The sequence below is a fragment of the Ceratotherium simum genome, chromosome 21, assembly GCF_057802395.1.
Source record: "Ceratotherium simum simum isolate JZ-2026a chromosome 21, ASM5780239v1, whole genome shotgun sequence".
Lineage (NCBI taxonomy): Eukaryota > Metazoa > Chordata > Mammalia > Perissodactyla > Rhinocerotidae > Ceratotherium > Ceratotherium simum.
The window spans coordinates 27185326-27209199 of record NC_141920.1 but is presented as its reverse complement, the minus strand read 5'-3'; the positions used below and the strand labels follow the sequence as shown (position 1 = coordinate 27209199).

General features: G+C 43.7%; 1 protein-coding gene across 2 annotated transcripts in view; it reads left to right on the top strand.

The window, feature by feature from the left end:
- Positions 1–7053, top strand: part of KIF3B (kinesin family member 3B) — a 36669-nt gene extending 29616 nt beyond the window's left edge. Inside the window, exons 6-9 of one of the 2 annotated variants that reach the window (XM_004442481.3) lie at positions 1026–1139; positions 1842–1947; positions 3923–4101; positions 5467–7053. In XM_004442481.3, coding sequence (XP_004442538.1) covers positions 1026–1139; positions 1842–1947; positions 3923–4101; positions 5467–5563 — 496 coding nt within the window. In that variant the 3' untranslated portion in view covers positions 5564–7053. Of the gene's footprint in view, positions 1–1025; positions 1140–1841; positions 1948–3209; positions 3632–3922; positions 4102–5466 lie in introns of those variants that run through there. The other variant, XM_087445426.1, reaches the window with a different exon arrangement.
- The last annotated feature ends 16821 nt before the right edge of the window (positions 7054–23874 follow it).

Sequence of the window (23874 nt, the reverse complement as noted above, 5' to 3'; positions counted from 1 at the left end):
ATACCTAGAAAAAAGATAAGAACAAAAATATCAATAATAGCTATCTCTGGATTGTGAAATTGGGTGTAATTGTATTTTTCACATTTCCTAATGTATAACTAGGATCTTTAAAATCAGAAAAAAAACAAATATATGTTATGAAAAATAATTTCTTATATGTCAAATAAAGAGAAAATTTCATTTCTCAAAAATGTTTTTTCCCTAATGTAACCATTTTCATTGTTATATCTTCTGTTTCTATCTTTTGAATAAATAGTGAGTCAACCTGTTTCTCACAGTCAGTACCCTACACCTCTGTGGTGTTTGTTGTGCGTCTCTCCCACACCCCTTTTTCATTGTTCTGTCGTGAGGTTATGTAAGAGTGATTACAGAGATGTGGCAGGAGACAGTCGTCACCATGGAGAGACACAACCCAGTGGGTTCCAGTTTCACTGTTTGCTGTGTTCCCTGGGTGCTTCTCAGGCAGAGGCTTTCCTCAGGAATGGTCTTCATTCTTAGTGGTCTAAGGGACTGAAATCCATTTAGTCCTGCTCTTGTCCTGGTGATTAGCAAGTGAAGTTTTCCAGCTTGGGCAACAATCCACGAGATTGGAAGCAGGCAGTTTAATTTCTGATCTGTTTTCAGCATTTTGGAAGTTAATGAGCTGGGTTAGCAGTACCAGTGGCCCTCCAAAAGATATTTCAGTTAACACGCATTCACTCCAGTCAAGCCCAGGCATTACCTCCCTCTTCGGTCCTTTCACCTCCTCAAGCTGCTGCTCCTTGGGCAGAAGTGACCTCTCATATTCCTAGAGCAGACCACTATCAGTGCCTGTCATACCTAAGAGTGCTGCACTGTTACCTGTCTGTCTCAGGCAGGGACTAATGTCATTTGTGTCTGTATCCCAGCTCTTTGTATGATGGTAGTCTCATGGTACCTGCTCAGTAAATGTGTGCTGAATGACTTGACTCTTATCTAATTACTCAGTAGGTGGGACCAGATAGCCAACACTCCATCTGTATTCACATGTATGTGTGCTCTTACAGGCATCTTATTATAGAAAACTTTATCCCTCTGGAAGAAAAAAGTAAAATTATGAATAGATCCTTCTTTGATGAAGAGGAAGATCATTGGAAATTACATCCTATAACCAGACTGGAGTAAGTCACTATTGACTTTAAGTAGACTTTAAGGTGGGGAAGAGGGGAAGAATGTTGATAAGCTGGACTTGGCCAGAGGGGTATGGTGAGAACACAGTTTGATTCATTTAAGCTAGGAACCAATTACCTCTCTGACTTTGTGACTGCCATAGGTCCATGAAGTAAAAGTTTGATGATGAGTATGGTATTAGGAATTGGAAGACTTTATCACAGTGAACCAATGACCTTTTCCAAGTTCCTACATTTCAGCTTCCACAGCTGTCAAGTGAAGCGTACTAGGCCAATTGAGGGGCAGCACATAGGTGTTATCTTGTGTGTCAGTCTGACACAGTGTTGAGAAGGATTCTCAGTCTAAGTCTGGGTCTTGCTAGAAAAATGGCAGATAATCTGCCAAGGATGCAGGGGTAGCGAGTGTTGACAGCTGTGCTTCATGCCAGCCATCTAAGAACTGGATGATGACTCTGATCCCTTCCAGCTTAAAAGACGCATGATGCTCGCGTTTGAATCAGAAAGCAACTCAAGCAGAAAATATAAGCAGCTCCTGCTCCATTTACATGTCAGTTCTCAGTCCAGGGAGTTACTTGCTTCAGGTTCTATTTAAGTGGGCTCAGAGTCTTCTGAGTGCTGGTTCCACAGGACCAAAATCCTGGCACTGTGGAACACACTCCAGCCAGGGCTTTAACCACTGCAGTCCATTTCCAGGAATCAGCAGATGATGAAGCGGCCAGTCTCAGCTGTGGGATATAAGAGACCATTGAGCCAACACGCAAGAATGTCCATGATGATTCGTCCAGAGGCCCGATATAGGGTGAGAAGATTGTTCTTACGTTTTTCTCCTCGCTCTTTTAGAGGAATTTAGACTTATATAAACCCTTAGGCACCGTTCTGCAAAGTCACAAGAGTTTGTATCCTGACTCTTTCCAGAGGCACCTGAGGACATTTATATAATTATAACAATTATAATAAATAATAAATGAATATAAATATATAGCTAACGAAAAGAACAATAAAAAGTAATAATAATTAGAAAGGTAAAATAGAAGGAGATTTAGGAAATCAGGACTAGGGAAGGAGGAGAGTACAAACATACTGTCCATAGTGGCCAATAAACATTAACAATAAGCTTCAAAATGGCTCCGTGGGAGACTGGAAAGAAGGTAGATGTCTAGTGACAGGAGATGGAGATGTGTTAAAGAATTATGGTACTTCCATTTACCATAGTGTGGGGCAGTCACGTAGATATTTAAAGTGACATAATTGAAGAGCTATTTAATGACCCAAACATATTTTACAATAATAATACTGTATGAGCTTCTAATTATAAGCACTCGCTGTGTGCCAGACACTATATTCAGCACTGTATTGTTTTCTCTAATTGAAACCTCCCACCTACTCTCTGCAGTAGGGCCTGTGGCTTAGTAGGTAGCTGGTAAGTGGATGAACCAGTAGACACAGTGTATTGTTAAGTTATAAAGCACTTGATACTGGAAGTGTATATATTAATTTAAAAATATGGTGCAAAATATATCAAAATTTGAACTGGTCATCTCTGGCTAATGGAAGTGCACTCAATTTAAATTTTCTTCTTTTTGCTTATCTGTATTTTATAACTGTCAGTGGGGACCCTGTATTATTTTTTATAGTGAAAGATTTTCATTTAAAAAATTTAATATGTTTCTGAGTCTCCCTTGGCAGCCAGAGCAAAACAGATGAGGATTAGTTAGCTCCTCAGGTGCTGGCATTGAGTTATTTGAAATAAAACAAAAGCAAAAAAGATGTATTAGGTGGGGTTTTATATAATGGAAGATGAGTGATGTGGCAGAATCCTCAGAAGCATTTTTCTAGCAGTTTCAGAGAGTATGTATCTTGCTGGTTATTTTACGTCTTAAGCCAAAAACATGACTTTAAAGCCTACAAGTCAAATATGTGGATTTCCAGGAGCTAACCTGATCCAAAGGTAGAATTTAAAGCTGCAGCTCTCAGATGTTTTTCTCAGTGGACCCACTCCATTAAGAGAAATTTTAAGCAGTATCTCAATATATAAAGCCACTCTCTCTCCCCACCTTCTAGGGAGTGGCCCCCCTGTCACCTCTGGAGCCCTGGGACTTGAACTCCGCTGAGTGGGAGGAGCTAGAGGAGAAGATGTGTAACTGTGGGTGCTCTTCCCTCTACACACTTGTCTCGGTATCTGGGAGCTAGGAAGAGGCCCACCACAGGCTATCAAGTGAGGGAATCCATCCACAAGGCCAGTTGTGAGGCGGGGCCGGAATGATTTTAAAGCGTGGTTACAAGTGCATACACTGCCACACACATGCACGTACATACATAACACCATATACCTCCACATACACACACCACCCCTGCTTCCTCCCCTTGGCGACCAAAATGTTCATCAAAGCTGCTGGAGGTGGTGAGATTGTTGGTGATTACTGTTTTCTTCTTTATGCCTTTTTGTATTTTCACATTGTCTGCAATAAATGGGTTTTACTTAATTTATTATTTTTCCCTGATTATTCCCCCTAAGGTATAATACATGTTCATTGTTAAAAAAATTAAAAAAAAAAAAAAGGAAAATAGAGAAAAGCCTAGAGAAGGAAATAAAAATCCTTTGTGATTCCACTAGGAGAAGTTATAAAATGGCATCACTTTTTCTAGGCAGGCTCCTGGTAGGCTCTGAAGGGCAAGCAATTTGCAGTTCTTTTCCTGGAGGGGGTCTAGATTGCTTGTGCTCTCTGTGTCTGATTGGGGGCCAGCCTAGCTGATTATGGCTGGTGCTTCTGCAGGCAGAAAACATTGTGCTGTTAGAGCTGGACATGCCCAGCCGGACCACCAGAGACTACGAGGGCCCTGCCATTGCCCCCAAAGTCCAGGCTGCATTGGATGCAGCTCTGCAGGATGAAGATGAGATACAGGTGGATGCATCATCCTTTGAAAGCACTGCAAATAAGAAATCCAAGGCCAGGTGAGTGGCTTTTGACGACCTGTGTTTGAACAGAGCATGTTTGAACAGGACAAATGAAGGTAGAGGGTGGTGAGAGTGCTTGTTTATCAGGGAATGCTTTACAGAACACACCAGGAAATACTGCCCCATTACTCCTATGTTTATTCGTTTATTCTACAAATATTTATGGTTCAGGCATTAGGCAAGGTGTACTGAATACCACAGGGCCCAATGTGCCCCGTTCCCACTGTAAGGAGCATGTGTTCTAATGAGGTAGAGGACAGTTCTTTGGTCTACACCAGGTACCTGGCAGTTCTGAGTGCTTTAAAAAAAATTCTCTTAGTGATTTCCTGCAAAAACTTATGAGGTAAATATTATCATCAATCCCATTTTGTAGAGGAGAAAACTGAGACTTAGAGAATTTAAGAAAGTAACCAAGGTCAAGGAAGTATGTGGCAGAGCCGGGGTTCAAACCCAGGTCTATCTAAATCTACAACCCAGGCTCTGAGCCTCAGTGCTAGATTTACCACACCCATTTAAATAACCAAGTTCTTGGGCCGGCCCCGTGGCTTAGCGGTTAAGTGCACGCGCTCCGCTACTGGCGGCCGGGGTTCGGATCCCGGGCGCGCACCGATGCACCGCTTCTCTGGCCATGCTGGGGCCGCGTCCCACATGCAGCAACTAGAAGGATGTGCAGCTATGACATACAACTATCTACTGAGGCTTTTGGGGGGGGGGGGGCGTGGAAAGAATGAAAAAAAAAAAATAACCAAGTTCTTTTTTCTTTTTTTTGGTGAGGAAGATTGGCCCTGAGCTAACATCTGTTGCCAACCTTCCTCTGTTTTATATGTGGGTTGCGCCACAGCATGGCACCGACGAGTGGTGTAGGTCTGTGCCTGGGATCCAAACCTGTGGACCCGGGCTGCTGAAGCAGAGCGCACCGAACTTAACCACTACACCACTGGGCCGGCCCCAATAACCAAGTTCTTAATTTGCTGCTAAATTAGAAATTCCATCTTATTAAATTCTGGATTAGAAGTTTAAGGAAAACAACTGGGTGAAAAACCAAAAATGGAAGAAATTCTACCTAATATTTTTTGCAAATTTGGAGAAGATGGGCCAGATTTGATTTAAATGGAAGAACAACTGCTGCGCATCAAGAGTCCCTTCCCCGAGGTTCACACCTTGTTTGGCAGGTCGTGTTGGTCATGCACAGAGGGTCAGGCTCTACCAGTCTCGTGGTTTTACAGTTGAAAGTATACTTACTTTCAGGCCATTGAGGAATAGCTACCTTGAAATGTTAATGGCACTTGGTGGGAAAGGAGTCTGATCTGTGTCAGAGACAGAGATGGGATGGTAATGTAAACATGTGCTTGACTTTTGCAGGCCTAAAAGTGGAAGGAAGTCGGGATCCTCCTCCTCTTCCTCAGGAACCCCTGCATCTCAGCTTTATCCACAGTCTCGGGGGCTGGTTCCGAAGTAAAGCCAGTTCCTCCTCTCCCAGGGTGTAAACAGCATTTGCCTTCTGAGAGAAGAGACGAGCAAAAATCTGCAGAGAGAACTGGAGCCCAAACTCAGAACCATTCCCCTGGGGAGAAGCAATGGCCTCTTTGCAGATTAACCAACTTAATCTGGTTGAAACGTATTGGTCGTAATCTGGCACTCAGCTCCTCTGGAAAACATCCTTTAATTAGCATCTCAGAAATGCATGGCTAAGGTAAAGTGCGATAGTTGAAGTGGAAAGCAAGAGAATGACCAGTGACCTTGCTTCCCTTCTCCCTTGCCTTCTTCTCCTCTCCCTTCCCTTGCCCGCCCTCCCTCTCCCCTCTCCTTTTCTAGTCTGTTCTTTACACTGGGCTCCCTCCTTGCTGAACAGTAGGGCAGAATCAGCAGTCACCTTAGCAGGCCCAAGACTGTGGGGCCTCTAGGATAAAATGACAGTGAGGTTGAAAAGTGAAAGCCCTAGAACTTGAATAGGTGCTTGCTCTTGTAGGTAGGAGTGAGAAATCTCATTTGAATCCAAGCCCCCAATGGGCACAATCCATGCACCTTGGTAAGAGGTGGATCTGTGGTTAGGATCTGCTGAATGAGGAAATGTTTTCCAAGGAAGCTACCAATTTCTGCTCCTGAAGGATTTAATGTCAGAAGCAATAGAAATAACATTCCCTTTGCCTCCTTGGAGATTTTAGGGAAACAGCTTCTTTAAAACCTCAAAACCATGACCATCCTGTCAAAGACGTAAATCTGTAAGCTGATGCCATGTCCATACACCATGTCACTTTACGCTTCATTTGTCACCATCTTTTCCCATGCACGCATACTCTGAGCATCCCTGCCTAGGTCCATCCTCTGTCTCCAGAGCGTGCCTTGCAGTGGGCCTGTTTTGTGAGAGAAGGGAGGCTGGTTCTGCCTTCTCTGATGGGACTAGAGTTAGGGGAATGAGATATATAGTGGCACTTTTGAGTTCCCCATTTTGTTCCGTATTTGCATAGAGAGCATAAGGGTGACGGGGCAGTTGTAGAGACAGAGACATGAGGCTCGGTGCAGTGGGAAGGGAAGACATAATAGATGGAAGCAAAGGAATCCTGCCTGCCTTTACTCCTAGAACTGTGGCTCCCCTCAGGCAGAGCCTAAGGTGATGGCAGGAGTGGCTGTGCGATGAATATGCTCAGAGGAGAGAGTTAGGAATTCCCATTCACATATACTAGTTCGGTTTGTGAGTTTTAGTTCTTTGTGTTATTGAAATTCAAAGCTTATTTTATGTTGGTCATTAGGTGAATGTTACTCATTTTTCCTCTAAGAGAAGCTCATAAGTGTGTGTGAGTGTGCAAGCACAATGGTGCCTGTGTTCTTTGAGTGTGTCCATGTGTGTCTGTAAGAGAGAGATAGAGACCAAGAACTTGCCCAATTTTAGAAATACACTAATGTGCAGTTGTTGCCTTTGTCTGTATTAAAGGCCCATTGAATGACTAATCCAGGCTGGAAGCGCTTCCATGTGGTGTCTGAGTCCATGAGCCAAGCCTGAGGGGACAGTATGAGTCCCCAGGTCTGCCACACTGGTGCACCTTGCTGGCACGGTGCCTCAGGAAGATGGCGACTCAAGTGGGCCTTGAGTTATATTTTAACTCAGCTGCTCAGTTCCCAGGGCACATTTCTGGATCAGAACTCGTGGGAAAGAAGAGGTACCAAGTGCAATGTCTTAGCATTCTACAAATGGAGATCTGTCATATGGCAGCTTTTCTCCTTTTTAGTTACCATTCTTTCTGAACCCAGGGCCCCTTTCAGCAATTCCCAGAGCATAATGGCGCCTTCCCTCATCTTTCTCGGGATCAAACCCTGCTTCTATCTTATTTACTAAGAATTTACCTGTTTGAATAGGAACTGAGGTGGATAGCCTAAGCTGCCGGCACCTCTCTCACACCACATTTCCTCAAACCGAGTCTGAATTCTGTAGGCAGAAAATATTCATGTAGCACGTCTGAGAATTGAACACTGCAGATAACACTATCCCTTACTACCAATGTCTCGAGGTGGCTATTCTGACCAAGGGTGGTTGAGTGACCACAGAAAGCAAGCAAAAGAAGAAAGCCAAATAGACAGACAGGATTATTAAACAAGCTTGCCTTGTGCTCAGCTGTGTTCATCTGGTGGTTTGTGAAACAAAAGAGAAGAACACTTGTGTGGAGGTGAAGCTGTCCCTTCCCCCAGCAGTCTCCGGTGCTTTTCTTCTCTCAAAGTGCATCCGATAGATATTTGAGTAGAGCAGACAGTAGAATGTCTTATTGCTACCAGAAAGCTGTTGCTTTAGGCCCTGAATTGAGCCAAATGTGTAGAGGACCTACCTAGCCCACTGAGGGACCAGGTTTTCATGTCTGTAGTCATGCTAGCATGTTCTAGGCCATCTGAGGGCCTTCATGCCAGCAGCAGCAAGTGAAGTCTGGAAGCCAGTCTTACAGCATCTAAGAAGATCATCTGGGAGAAGGAGTTTGAGACTGTGTGTGCAACCTTCATCAGGCCCCTTTTTGCTCTGATCAGTGGGAATGTATCTGGCTTCATATTTTAAAGTCACATATCTCCCTGACCCCTGGATTCAGAACCCAAGGCCACAAATCATAGGCATGAAGCACTTTCTTAAGATTCTGACCTAGTGTTGGATTGTTCCCCGTCTAATGCCTGCATGCTGCTTGAATTGCACCACCCACATCTCCGTGACCAAGGGCATCAGAGAGTTCTGCAGCTCAGGCGTGGGCCACTCTCTGCTTTTCCTGTCTGACTCTTTTATAAGTCCTCTCTCGCTGAATGTAGAATTGTTGCCAAGTTTCTGAGAAGTGTCGATGCCCTGTTAACATGGGATATCAGTTCTGTCTCACATTTCCCACTGAGGTCGAGGCTCACTGCAAACAACACCCTGGGCCATCTCAACACCATCTGTGGACAAAATGGGGCTATTAATATACTCTAAAAGCCATACTCAAAATGCTCAGAGGGAACTGGATAAGAACAGTGGGCCTGGCTATTATCTATAGCGCAAGGTTTTGTCTTGCTCTGTTGGGAAATCTGCCACCTTTCTCCCCACCCTTGTTTCTTGAATGAAATGCTTTTGAGGTTATTTGTGAAAGGAGTGATCCTGGGGCAGGCAGGGGGCAGTGGGCTTTGTGGCTCCTTGGAGTTACTATTGATCTTGACCTTCTCTTTGGCTACCTTTAGACAAAGAATATGCCAATACTTGGGACTCTTAAGTTTTACAATTGATATTTATTTGTATCATCTCTTTGTCTAGGAATGTAAAAGTGATTCTAAACTAAGATGTGTAATAAAAATCAATCAGATTTATTGTACCTACAAAAAGGTGTCCTCATAAATGACTAATGCTTTTGAAAATGACATGCCCATGGCTGAGACACTGCCACTCTCTCTAAACATTTTAATTTTTCTAGTGGAAGTGGGAGTGGAAAATGAAGATTGAATTGGAATGCTGGCATTTAAGCAATATAGCAACGAGGTAAAGGGACATAAAATGAAGAAAAAGTGACCAGTAAGTGCTTCCCATGTTTTTCCATGGATGTTCCTGGGACAGGCGTGGGCAACAGGCATGAAATTTCTTTTAACTTTTGTGTTTTATTTTTTAAATTTCTTTTAATTTATTACATATCATACTTTAAAATACACGTCTTTTTGTTTGTTTGGTTTTTATTTTTTATTTATTTATTTTTTATTTTTTGTGAGGAAGATCAGCCCTGAGCTAACATCTGTGCTAATCCTCCTCTTTTTGCTGAGGAAGACCGGCTCTGAGCTAACATCTATTGCCAATTCGCCTCCTTTTTTTTCCCCCCCAAAGCCCCAGTAGATAGTTGTACGTCATAGTTGCACATCCTTCTAGTTGCTGTATGTGGGACGCGGCCTCAGCATAGCCTGAGAAGCAGTGCGTCGGTGCGCGTCCGGGATCCGAACCCAGGTCGCCAGTAGCAGAGCGCACGCACTTAACCGCCAAGCCACGGGGCCGGCCCCTGGTTTTTATTTTTGGTGAGGAAGGTTGTTGCTGAGCTAACATCTGTGCCAGTCTTCATCTGTTTTGTATGTGGGACGCCACCACAGCATGGCTTGATGAGCAGTGTGTAGATCTGCACCCAGGATCCGAACCTGCGAACCCTGGGCTGCTGAAGTGGAGCAGGCAAACCTTTTTTTTTTTTTTTTTGTGAGGAAGACTAGCCCTGAGCTAACATCCAATGCCAGTCCTCCTCTTTTTGCTGAGGAAGATTGGCCCTGGGCTAACATCTGTGCCCATCTTCCTCTACTTTATAGGAGACGCCGCCACAGCGTGGCTTGACAAGCGGTGCGTCGGTGCACGCCTGGGATCTGAACCTGCAAACCCTGGGCTGCAGAAGCGGAGCGCGTGCACTTAACCGCTGTGCCACCAGGCTGGCCCCAAAGCGGGCACACTTAACTACTATGCCACGGGGCTGGCCCCAACGTATGTCTTTTTTAAACACAAAAATACTTTATATTATTTACCATCAGAAAAAAAAAGAAATACCAGAAATGGGCCACATGTTGGTCTTGTGATTTCTCTCATGCTCAGACCTGCTGGAGTGAAACCCTGGGGCGTTGTGCACCCTCGTTGAGAGGCAGAGACCAAGTAGAAGAAGCACAGACCCTGGACTCTGAGCTGGGTTTGAATTCTGGTTGTGCCTCTGCTTACTAGCTGTGTGACTATGAGGAATTTAATTTACCTCTCTGAACCTTAGGGTCCTTGTCTGTAAAATGGGGTGATAGTCCCCACCTTGCAGGGCCATTATGAGGATTAGCAATACATTTAAAGTGACAAGCACATGGACTAGAGCAGACATTTAAAAATGTGGTTATTGCTGTGACATGGCCCTGTGTTCACAACACACCATGAACAGTTTGTATCCCAAGAAACTAGAAGTTAGTACCGAGCATACCATGTTTAGAAAATCCTAGGCCTCTATAGAAAAGCTGCTAACCATTTAACAAATACATGTTGAGTACCTACTCTGTGTCACGCTGTCCTGGGCACTGGATATATCGATGTGAGCAGCACTGTCATGGTCCCTGCCCGCCTGGAGCTTATATTTAATGGGGAGGGAGGCGGCGTAAGTGTTAACCAAATGCACACAAATGTATAATTACAAATTATGACAAATGCCATGAAGTAATATCATAGGATATTATAAAATGATAATAGGGGCCTAATTTGGATTGGGTGGGTATGGAAGGGAAGGGCTTTCTGAAGAAATGGTATTTACAGTGAAATCTAGAGGACAAGGAGTTAGCTGGGCAGGAGAGGAGGGAAGGGAATTTGTGAAAGAGGGAACAGCATTTGCAAAGGCCTTGTATAACAGAAATAGAATTTCACAAGAAGGGATCTGCAGTCCTTTTTTACCCTCACTAGGGGGAAGCATGGAGAACTATTGTAGAAAAGATTACAGTTTAGGACTTTAAAAAAAAAATCAACAAGAAATTTAAAGAGCACAGAGAAGACAGTGGCCTATATAGGCAATGATGCTTAATTGTGTTTCTTCATAAGATGACCTCAAACTATGTGTAATGTCCCTATACCCCCCTTTCTTTCTAAAAGTTAAAAACCATAGCTTGGCTTAGCCTAAATAATTATCAGTTTAGAATAGATCAAAATCCATTAGCCAGAAAGCAAGAGTTCAAAATGTGATTTGAAGAATTATGTGTGTGTTCTTAAAAGTGACAGAATTCCAGGTGGGTCAGGGGCTAAATCAGGGGAGGTACAGGGCAGGGCAGCTGGGCAACTTGGCAATTCCTGCTGACTCACCAAGATGTTTTCTCATCTTCTAGATTGTTTAAAAAAAAAAAAAGTCAAGCAACTACTCAAACCTTGTGTGATAGTTGGTCTTTGTCCTTGAGGAGCTTCCACAGTTGCTGGAATTTCCTGAGTGCTAGGTGATAGGAATATCTTTAGTATTCCTAACAAGCCCCTTTCAACCATAGCTGAGCTTATGCTAATAAAGTGACTCTAGGGGGCCCTTAGCTTCCGGAGGGGGGCTGGTTGTCAGAGGAACCAATCATGTGATTAGAGGGTTGGAACTTTCAGCCCCACCCCCTGACCTCCAGGGAAGGGAGAGGGACTGGAGACGAGTCAATCACCAACGGACAATGATTTAATCAATTGTGCCTACCTAATGGAACCTCAGTTAAAAACCCCTAAATGATGGGGGTTCAGAGAGTGTCCAGGTTGGTGAACACATTGAGCTGCTGGGGCGGTGGCATGCCCAAAGTGGGCAAGGAGGCTCTGCGCCCCTCCCCCTGTACCTTGAACTATGCATTTCTTCCATTTGGCTGTTCCTGAGTTGCATCCTTTATAATAAACTGGTAATAGTAACTAAAGTGCTTTCCTGAGTTCTGTGAGCCATTCATTCTAGCAATTATGGAACCTGAGGAGATGGTTGTGGGAACCCCCAATTTATAGCCAGTTGGTCAGAAGTACAAATGGCAACCTAGGACTTTGGACTGGGGTCTGAAGTGGGTGCAGTCTTGTGGGATTGAGCCGTTAACTGTGGAATCTGTGCTAACTCCCAGCAGTTAGTGTCAGAATTGAGTTGACTTGTGGGACACCCAGTTGGTGTCTGGAGAGTCGGAGAGTTTGTTGGATGGAAGAAAAAACCCATACATTTTGTTGTCAGAAGTGTTGTGAATAAAAACAGTTGACCTTGGAAACTGCATTTTGAACTTCACACTGATACTTTGTCTTGGAGTGCGTGATTTTGGCAGGCCCTCTTGTACTAGAGTTGCCATCTGATTGAAGTTTACCCCGAGAGTCTGGTCTCTAAGGACCATGCGGTGGTCACCTCTGCCAACCGGGTTGTCAGTGGCATTTGTAAGGGTGTAACTGTAGCTCTCGCAGCTGCTTCTGTTTCATCCTCTGTTTCTATCACCAATCTTGTGGTTAACCGTCCCGGGTGTTTCAGTTAGGCGAGCCAACTGGGGTCTTGCTTTTGGGGTGGGGGAAGGGGCAGATGAGAGGTCACTCCCCCACATCTCTGGGTATGGTGCAGCCCGTAGGAACTTGTTGAATGCCTATTGTGTGCCAGGTGTCTTGCTCTGTACTGGAGACAAGAGAGGGGTTAAAATGGACTCCACCCCTTCTGAGGAGAGGAGACAGACACACCCAAGTACTGTAATTCAGAGCAATTAGGACCTACTAGATGGCCCGCCTCCTGTGCTCATACCACTCTTCCAGTGCTCCGAGGCTGGAGCCACACAGGCCTCCTTTTGGTTCCTGGGTTATGCCAACCACTTTCATGCCTTGGCACCTTCACATGTGCTGTGCGTACTTTCTGGAGACTTCTTCCCACTCTTTGCTTGGCTAACTCCTACTCATCCATCAGGTACCAGTTGAATGTCACCTCTTCCAAGAAGCCTTCCCCAACCATCCATTCTGTTTTTTTCCCATTCTCCACCTGGCTGTATGGTGTCTCTCACCTTACCTTGTTTCCTTCTAGCCCTCTTCCCAACTTGCAGTTCTGTGTTTCTTTGCTTTGGTCTCCCGCACCAGACAGTAAGTTCCCTAAGGACATGTCCTATTGTCTTCTCCAGGTTTGACACTTATATGAGTTGGATGGTTGGATAAGTGCTGACACCTACAGCTCAGAACAGGGTGTGTTCTGTCAGAGGAAGGAGTGATGTGCCAGGAGAGGTGGAGAAAGGCTTTGCAAAGAAGGCAACATGTGAGCTGTGCTCTGTAAGAATGGGTAGGGTTTCACCCACCTGGGAAGGAGGGAAGAGCATGCCAGACAAAGGGAACAACATGAACGAGTGCATGGGGAGTAGCTGGTGATTGGGGAACCCGAGAGGCCAGCACTGATGGGAGTGGAGAATGAGAACTGGGCTGACAAAGGTCTCAACTCCATGGCACATCCTGTAGATAGAGGGAGAGCCCTTGAAGGCTTTTTGTGTGGTATGGGAGTGAAGCACTGCCCTATTGACATTCAAGTGTTTTCTCCTTAAGCCAGCCTCACATGCTATTATTTCTCTTTGAGGTAACAGAAAGCAATTTCACTAAGTGCTGCTTTAAGTTTGCCTGCTGTTCACACAGATTTTCTGGGCTCAGCTGGCAAATTCCATTCTGCAAGGAGCTTTCCCTGGCACAGCTACCCAAGGAATTCCAAGGAGCATTTAAACTTGACTTCAAGGTCTTTGTTCCCTAGGAATGGGGCTGAGGCATTTTTCAGGGCAGTGTGCAAGAAGGTGGTGGTCCATTTCTTACATTTGGAAACAGAGAAATTAAACTTCTCTCATTGGTTTTGAAATTTATCTTCCTTGTCCAGTCAACAAAAGGTTTACATATGCTGTTCAAGACTCTCTGCCAAGTGTCATGGGCTACAGCTCAGGACCCTGCCCTTCGGGAGCTCCCAGTCTGGTCAGGAATTACTGCCATTGACAAAAAAGTATAATTCAAGGTGATCAGTGGCACAGAAATGGCACTGACGGGGTACAGAGGGGGTTGCAGGTTTCAGTAAGGAGCATGTTAAATGCAGTGATGAGTCTCTTTGCTAGATTATCCTTGGGGCAGCGAGAGAAGCCAGGGCATTGGCATCAGATGCATTTATTCATTTTTTTGACTGTCTACTATGTTCTGGGCATTGTTCTAGTCCTAGGGATCCAGGATGAAGCTCCTGCCACCAGAGATGTCACGTTCTAGTGGTGGAGACAGATGGTTAAGAAGGATGTGCTGGGCCGGCCCCGTGGCTTAGTGGTTAAGTGCGTGCGCTCTGCTGCTGGCGGCCCGGGTTCGGATCCCGGCTGCGCACCGACACACCGCTTCTCTGGTCATGCTGAGGCTGCGTCCCACATACAGCAACTAGAAGAATGTGCAGCTATGACATACAACTATCTACTGGGCTTTGGGGGGAAAAAATAAATAAATAAAATCTTTAAAAAAAAAAAAAAGAAGGATGTGCTGTGTCAGGTGGTCAGAGGTGCTCTGAAGGAAAACAGGGCAGGTCAGGGGTTAGAGAGTGGTGAGCTAGGGGAGGGGTGGCTGAGTGAGACTGGGAGGTCAGGGAAGGCTTCGCTGCAACGATGGCATGTTACGTTCGAGCAGCGTCCTGAGTGAAATTAGGGAGCAAGTGTGTGGGTATCTGGTACCTGGAGGAAGAATATTCCAGGGAAAAGGCCTGGAGGTGGGAGTGCATCTGGGGACAGCCATAAGGCAAGTGTGGCTACTGGGCAGTGAGGTTGGAAAAGGGGCCAGGGGCCGCTCCGAATCATAAGTGAATTTTATTTTTAGACCATTGGAGGCTTTTAAGCAAGAGAGAATTTTGACAGGAATGTTTTCAAAGGATCCCTCGGGCTGCTCTGTGGAGAACAGAGCATAGGGAACAAGGGGAGAGGTGAGGAGACTGTTGAGAAGGGGTGTGGTAGTTCGGGTGAGAGGTGGTGGCTTGGACCTGGTGGTGGGAGAGGAGAGAAGTGGTAACATGCCTAGGGTGTCTGTTGATTGATGATAATTGGATATGAGAGGTGAGAGAAAATGGTTCCAAGGTTTTTGATCTGAAGCCTATGGAAATTCCATCTCACCACTTCCTTCTATGTGCCCTCCCCCTTTTAAGACGAAAAGCTTTATTAAGATTTAAAGTATAATTCATCTACCATACAATTCACCCATTTAAGGTGTATAATTCATTGGTTTTTAGTACATTCACAGAGTTGTGCAACCATCACCATCATCAATTTTAAAACATTTCATCACCCCAAAAAGTACCCATTAGCAGCCACTCCCCATTTCCTCCCAACCGCACAGCCCTAGGCAACCACTGATCTACTTTCTGTCTCTTCTGTCTATGTCTGGCTCTTGAAGGGTCTCAGAACCTCAGTTTCCTCATCTGTAACTTCACAAGGTGGTTGTGAAGTTTCAAAGAGAACAAGAAAAGAAAACACGAGAGCATACCTAACGGGCCTTGGCCTTAGTGCGTGCTCTCCCACTGCTCTGACTCTTGGTTCACCGTCTTACCTAGGTCATGTGGGCAGTGGCGAAGAGCGTGGGCGCTGGACCCAGACTGCTGGATGTAAATTCTGAGTTCACCCTTTACTAGCTTTTTGACTACGGCAAAGTTTCTTAACCTCTCTGGGCCTCAGATTCCTCCACTGTCAATAAGGGATCATAGCAAGTACTTCCTAGGTTGCTGTGAGTCAAACGTGTGAAGTGCTGGGAACAGTGCCTGGTATGGAGCAAGCGCTCAGCGAATGGTTGGTAAATGTTGCAGCGTTGTCATTATTAGTCAATGCAGGAGTCCTGCAGGCAGGTGGTGGCTCCCAACTTCAAGGCCAGGAATGGGTATTTCTGAATCTGGGTGGTTGCAGAGGTAATGGAGAAAAAGGAACCACGGATCTATTTCTAGTCTTGTCCTCTTGTTGGATCTGTACTTTTGGAAAAGTCACTTATTCCCTCGAAGGCTCAAGTTGCTCATCTGTAAAGTAGGGGTAAAATCATCAGGGTGCTCTGTGGAGGATTCAGTGACCTATTCAGTACCTGTTTGCCATACTATTTTGAACACAACAGGAGAAAATCCCTGCCCTCCTAGAGCTTGTGTGGAGCTGGTGGAGAGAGACAGAAGGTAAATAAAAATCAAAAGGATCATAATAATCATAATAAATAAAAAATACATATGTAAGAAAGTGTATGTGTACAGCACCAGGTGCCTGGCATGTGATGAGCCCTCCATAAATGGTGGATTATTACATTGAAAGCACTTTGTGGAGCTGGACAGCACAGCATAGAAGTAGGTCTCTAGGTGACCATGTGAGCATGCTACCTTCATTTAAGCCTAACCTCATCTCTGCTCAATTAAATTTCACGCGGTCCCCAAGGCCCCTTTCACACTGCCTGGTTGAAATCTTTGTCTCATGGTGTAGAGCTTTCTTTTCTCCCTTCAGCCAGCATTTACTGAACGCCACTGTGGCCAGGCGTTCTGCTGGATGCTGGGGCTATTAAGCTGAAAAACTCAGGAAGGGTGTGGTCAGGAGCATGAAAGGAGGGAGCCCAGGGCCCTGGGAACCTCAAGGCCAGGCAGATGGGAGCCAGACTGTGAAGGAGCCTGGCTGCCTTGGTTTTATTCTGCCAGGGGAGACCCTGAGGGCTTCTGAGCTGAGTGATAAAGTTAGCAGATAAACTAAGACTTCACAACATTCTTGTTTAAATCCTACATGGTAAGAGTAAACATTTCCATGATGGTCAAATGTATAATCTATATTTAAGTACTACAAACAAACCAAAGAACTACAAGATGGAGATGTAAGGACAAGCAGAGGAGCAAAGACCTCAGGGCAAATAATGTCTCAAGGTGAAGACAGGATGCTACTAGATCAGAGGAAATGTGGCACAATGGAGCGGGGAGGTGTTGGAGCTGGATAAACCTGGGTCAGCACTTGTTACCTGTAGCAAGCTACTGCACCTTGGCGAGAGGGTTAATACCGACCCCGCTGCTTTCAGAGTTGCTGATAGGATTAAAGAAAACATCCGTCAAGTGCCTGGCACTTAATAGGCAACAATAAGAGGCATATATTATTAAATATTAATAGCAATATTAACTATTAGTAACAGTGCAGCATTATGGAAAGAGCTCTTGTGTCAGCCAGACCTGTGTTCAAATCTTGATACATCCAGTGCAAGTTGCTTAAACTGTCTCCTTCCTGTAAAGTGAAGGAATAATACCTTCCTTGCAGGGTTGTGGTAGGGAAAGAATGTGATAATATAAAGTTTCTAGGCTGTATAATAAGTGTTCAGTTAAGTGCTATTTTTAAATCAAAATACGGTGAGTTTTATTGAATATTCTGATTATAAAAATTGTATATTCTGATGATAGAACATTCAAGCGATACAGAAACATTTAAAGAAGTAATTACAGCGGCCAGCCCGGTGGCGCAAGTGGTTAAGTGCGCACGCTCCGCTGCCGCGGCCCGGGGTTTGCTGGTTCGGATCCTGGGCGCGCACCGATGCACCGCTTGTCAAGCCATGCTGTGGCGGCGTCCCATATAAAGTAGAGGAAGATGGGCACGGATGTTAGCCCAGGGCCAGTCTTCTTCATCAAAAAGAGAAGGATTGGCAGATGTTAGCACAGGGCTGATCTTCCTCACAAAAAAAAAAAAAAAAGAAGAAGTAATTACAAATAACTGGAAATTCCATTACCTGTAGTTGATGACCAATCTTTTAGATATCTCTTTCTGCCAGCTCTTTTAATTGACTTTCATGATATGCTGGATTCTTAGTCACACCTGTCCTGTTTTCACTCAATTAATATGATGTGGACAAGTGCCCAGTTAATAAATATAGATTTATATTATTATTTTTAATGGCTTCCTAGTAATCTATTGTATGGAATACCAGAATTTATTTAACACTATTGATAGTCACTGAAGTCATTTCCAGATTTTTACTATTTTATACAATACTGTATTAAGCAACCTTGTGCATAGATGATTGTACTTGTACATAGATTCACTTGCTTAATTTCCTTGCTGAGCTCCATCTCTGTAAATGAATTACTAGATCAAAAGGCTTTCCCATTATAAATTTGTTACATATTGCTAAACTGCCTCCCAAAATGACTGTATGAATTTGCATTCCCACCAACGGTGCATAGGTTGTACCTGTTTTCCCATATCCTTGTGAATACTGGGTTCTGCCAATCCTTTTTTTTGTTTATTTTTTGCTGAGGAAGATTCGCCCTTAGCTAACATTTGTGCCAGTCTTCCTTTATTTTGTATGTGGGTCACCACCACAGCATGGCTGCCAATGAGTAGTGTAGGTCTGCGCCCAGGAACTGAACCCGGACCACCAAAGCAGAGTGCGCCGAACTTACCACTAGGCCATGGGGCCGGCCCCCCTCTGCCGATCTTTTTAACCTTTGCCAGGCTGATCTATTGAAAAATGGTATCTCAATTTTGTTTTTATCTGTAGTTCCAGGATTAGTAATGAGTTTGAAAATCTTTTCAAGTATTTATTTCCATTTGTGTTTCTTCTTTTGTTAATTGCCTGTTTAGGCCATTCTTATTTGACCATTTTCCTATTGAGGTGTTTCCTATTGACTTTTAAGAAATCTGTTTATTAGGAATCTTAACTCTTCGTGATGTGTGTGACAAATATTTCCCCTTCACTTCATTGTTTGTCTTTAACCTTGTGTGTGGTATTTTGTTGCCACATATGAATTTTTAATTTTATGTAGTCAAATCTATTGATTTTACTTGATGAATTTTTTTTAACTTTTATAATATGCTTAGAAAGACTTCCAGTTCCAGGATTATAAAAATATTGTTTTTTCTTCCAATACTTTTATTGTTCCTTTTATCACATATAAATCTTTGATCTGGGTGGAATTGAGATTAAGGAGGGAGGTGGAGTCTCCAAATGGTTACCCAGTGGTCCCGTTCTGTTTATTGACTTCCCTCTTTTCTCCACCAATTTGAAATGTTACCTTTATCATGCACTACAATTCCTCATACACTCAGCTCTATTTCTGTACTCTGGTTTAATAGGTCTGTGTTCCTTTGTCACAACTGCACTGTTTTAGTTGGTCTAGCTACCTAATGCATTTTAATATCTGGTAGAACAAGTCCCAATTCATTAATCTTCCTCAAACTTTTCTTGGCAGCAGGGCCGAGTGGTTAAATTCACAGAGCTTGAGTCCATTCAGCCAGCCCGAGATTTAATTCCAGGTCAGCCACTCACTAGCTGTGTAATCTTGGGCAAGTTATTTTTTTCTCTCTGAAATCTGCTTCCTCATCTGTATAATGTTGATAATAATGGTATCTACCTTATCGTGTTTTGTGAAGACGAGATGAAATGATGTATAGCAAGTCCTTGGGACAGGGTCTGTATATGGTAAGTGTCGGCAATGTTAGGTCTTCTTATGAAAACGATGCATCTATTTTTCCACTTGAATTTTAGGGTCATTTTGACAATAAAGTCTCACTGGGATCTTGACTGGGTTCACATTTACTGGATAGGCTAATTTGGGACAATGTCCACGTTATAGGGTCTTCCAGTCTAAGGCAAGCTGTGATCTTTATTGGTCCAAGACTTTATGCTCCTTGGTAGAGTTTATAGTTTTCTTCATATAAGAAGTGCACATTTTGGGCCGGCCCCGTGGCTTAGCGGCTAAGTGCGCGAGCTCCGCTGCTGGCGGCCTGAATTCGGATTCCGGGCGCGCACCCACGCACCGTTCCTCCAGCCATGCTGAGGCCGCGTCCCACATACAGCAACTAGAAGGATGTGCAACTATGACATACAACTATCTACTGGGGCTTAGGGGGAAAAAATAAATAAATAAAATTATTAAAAAAAAAAAAAAAAAAGAAGTGCACATTTTATGTTAACTTTATTTCCAGATGGTGTAAGTTGTTTTGTTATTGTTCTTGTGAAGGGGATCCTTTATCCCCCATTATTTTCAAGTGGGATTATTATTAGTACATAAGAAAGTTATTCATTTTTGAAAATTGAGATATAATTGATATAACATTATATTAGTTTCAGGTATACAACATGATTCGGTATTTGTGTATATTGTGAAATGTTCACCACAATAAGTCTTGTGATGAGAACTTTTAAGATCTACTACTCTGTTAGCAACTTTCAAATATACACTACAGTATTATTAAGTATAATCGACATGCTGTACATTACATCTCCAGGACTTATTTTATAACTGGAAGTTTGTACCTTTTGACTACCTTTACCCAGTTTGCCCACCCCTGACCCCTCACTTCTGGCAACCACCAATCTGTTCTCTGTATCTAGTTATTCATTTTTTAATGTTTATTTTGTACCCAAAGTAGCTATAATTTTTAAGTTGGGAAATAATTTCTCCCCTACCTAGTGTCAGCTTTGAGACATCCCCTTCTCTAAGCTCCAAGAGGACCCCAAGCTTCTATTGCTACAGAACCTATCACATTGCTTACCATCACTTGAAATCCATCTATATAGTGCAGGAACTGTGTCTAATTGGGCTGTTAGTCCCCAGGGCTCAGCAGAGGGCTTGCCTCCCAGCAGGAATTGATCAATGGCAATGAAAGATGCTGTGTTACTCTTCTCTGGGATAGCACAGCCTCTCTTCTAGGACAGAGGGCAGGGCAATAAAACAGGCCCGCAGTCTCTGACCTCATCTGGCTGACAGTCTAATTTGAGAAGTCATCATCAATGTCAAGAGTTAATTATATTTTTCCTCATTACACTTTGAAGGAAGCAATGAGTGCTATGGGAATGTAAAGGACTCAATGAGTATAGGACAGCAGGGAAAGCCTTGCTAAAGAAGTATTCAGGGAGGCGTCCAGGATGACTCTGCACCCCCATCTTGCTCCCCCTCAACCGCAGACCAGTGTTAGCACCCAATCCTGCTTGAATGAATTCATTCAGCAAGCGAAGAGTACCTTCTCTGTGTGAGGCCCTATGCTGTTGGATCTGGGGCCACAGGGTTGGGTAAGAGCTGGTATCTGAGCTCAAATCAAAGCTCTGTCGATTCCTGGTTGTTACAGGAGGCAATCAAAACTCCTTAGTGTGGGCTCTACCTCCCAATCCTCCCACCTGCTCCTCCCACTAGGCCCCAGCCCACCTTTCTAACCTTGTCTCCTGCTCCTGCCCTATTGGACTGCTGGCCCCTCCCCCACTGAACACACTTGCACTTTCAGACACATACACACTCACACACATGGAGGCTGCCACCCCCCTCCCCATCATACTCATGTTGCTTCTACTCAGAATTCCCCTGAGCCACTCCTCTTCCTCTGGGCCTTCAAGAACCAGCTAAAGTATCACCCTCTGTGAAGTCTGCCCTCCTCGAGTTTGTTACTGCTTCTTTGTCCAAAATTGATGATAGGTCTTAATAAAGTGTACAGTTATTTTTGTCCGTGTCCATGATCCCAGTAGACCAGGGGGCCCTCAGAGTCAGTGACCTTGACTTTGTCTCTTTGCTAGGAACTAACACACAATGGGTCACTTAGAAATTACAATTAAAATGGGGCCAGAGAAATGCAACTTATATAATTAAAAGGGTAGGGTGCAGAAGGAAATGAAAGGGTAAGGATTACTTAGCTTAGAGCAGTGGTTCTGAACCTGGAGTTCCAGGAAGGCAGGAGAGCAGGTGGCAAAGAGTGCGAGCTGTGTGCAAAGATGGGTTCCATGGGTTTGAATCCTGGCTCTGGCATATATTAGCTCCGTGAGCTGGGACAAGAGGTTTTAGTTCTCTGAACCTTAGAGAAAAAGGGGAGTACTACTGTTACTACTCTAGCTGTAAATTGGCTTCAGGGGGGCTGGGCACACCCTGAAACATTATAAAGAATTTTGTATAAATAAGTGTAAGTATAAAGTTCTTCTGGGAAGAGGGTCCCTTGCTTTTTAGCAGATTTCACGAAATGTAAGAACCACCCAGAAGGGAGGCACTATGTCTTTATTAGTTATCTATTGCTGTGTAATAAATTACCTCAAAACTTGAGTGACTTAAAACAATAAACATTTATTATCTCACGCAGTTCCTGTGGTTTAGGAATCCAGGAGCAGCGTATTTGAGTGATTCTGGCTCTGGGTCTTTCATGAGGTTGCAGTCAAGATGTTGGCCAGGGCTGAAGTCATTTGAAGGCTTGTTTGGGGCTACTGCCATGTAGACCTCTCCACAGGGCTGTGTGAGTGTCCTCATGACATGGTGGCTGGCTTCCCCCAGAGGATGTGATCCAAGAGAACAAGGCAGAAACTGCAATCTCTCTTATGACCTAGCTCCAGAAGCCACACACTGTCACTTCTAAAATTTCCTATTGGTTCCATAGTTCAGCCTATTCAAAGTGGGAGGGGACTAAAAAGGATGTGAATGTCAGGGTCACGACTCATTGGGGTCGTTTTAGAGGCTGACTACCACAGTGCTTTAGAAGGAATTTGGAATGAGGAATTTTGGGTTTAAATCTTGAGTCCAGCAACAACAAATTGTGTGATCTTGGGAAAGTTCCTTCGCTTTACTGGCCCTGCCAAGTCTTCTCACTCACCTCGCATGGTGGTTGTGATATTCAAGAGTTAAGGCCTGAGAAGCCATTTATCTAAGCCTTCAAGTTCACATTCAGATACTAGCAATCATGAAAGAGGAGGAGGAAGAAAAGCCATTTGGGGCAGGGAGTAAGTTAATGTTTTCATTATAAAACACTGAAAATGAAGAAATAACCCATCTATCAATCTCATCACATTAGCACCACCACTCTTAGAATTTGGTGTTAAAATGCACTTTAAAGTTCCTTTTCCTTCTTTGCAGAGAAAGAACAGAGGAAATGGCTTAAATTGAGACCAGAAAGATTTATGGTAGATATGAGTACATGTCTCTGGCATTAAGAGATTAAAAATTGAGATGGGCTCCTTTGTGAGGTCCTGAAATCTCCACCTGAAAACCTTAAAGAATCAGGCAGGGGGCTGTTATTTTCCACAATTTTGGTAAAATCTAGCCCGGGTCATCCTTTGAGGCCATTTTAGGGGAGATCCCACAAGTCTTTTTAAGTAAAATGAAAGGAATTATTATTAAATTATTTATAATAATAATTATTAAAGATGTTCTCACACTGTTGAGCACTAAAAATTTTATTTTTTCCATCATACTCATGAGTATGAGTAGCACATACTCATTCCAGAAGATTTGGAAAATACAGATAAATGTACAGATGCCGAAAACATTACATCTGCCACCTTAATGTAAATGCTGTTTTGTGGTTGAAATGAAAAAGAATTTTTTTCAATTAAAAAAATGTAGTATTTTGTAAAAAAAAAAAAGAAAAAGAAAAAGAAAACCAAAAAATCTACCATAGTCTTAAACTCAGAAGTAACCATTAATTACATTTTTGTAGAGTAAAATGGAATTTAAATACTTTTTTCAGCCTCACGGGAGACTGAAAAACAAGAGTGGATTTAAATGATGGTGAATGGCAAGTAAGCTGAGTTAGGGCTGCCCATCGTGTGGGCAGATTCTGTGCCTAACAATAACAGTGAGGTCATGAAGTCTCTGTCCCTGAGCGCCTTTACAACTTGCATAGATATGTTGGGGTGAAATCCTGCCTCAATCTTTCTTGATTCTGCCTGGGCAGGTTCCAAATACTGTTTAGGGCTCATTCAATGGGAAAATAAGTCCTAAGGAATTTTCTCCAATAAAGTAATTGAGTAAGGTCATTCATTCAACAGATTGAGTGCCTACCATGTGCCAGGACTGTGCCAGATGTTGGGAGTGTGATGATGAACCCAAGAAGATGCTAGCAAGAGCACAGACATTAAACCAAAAATCATAC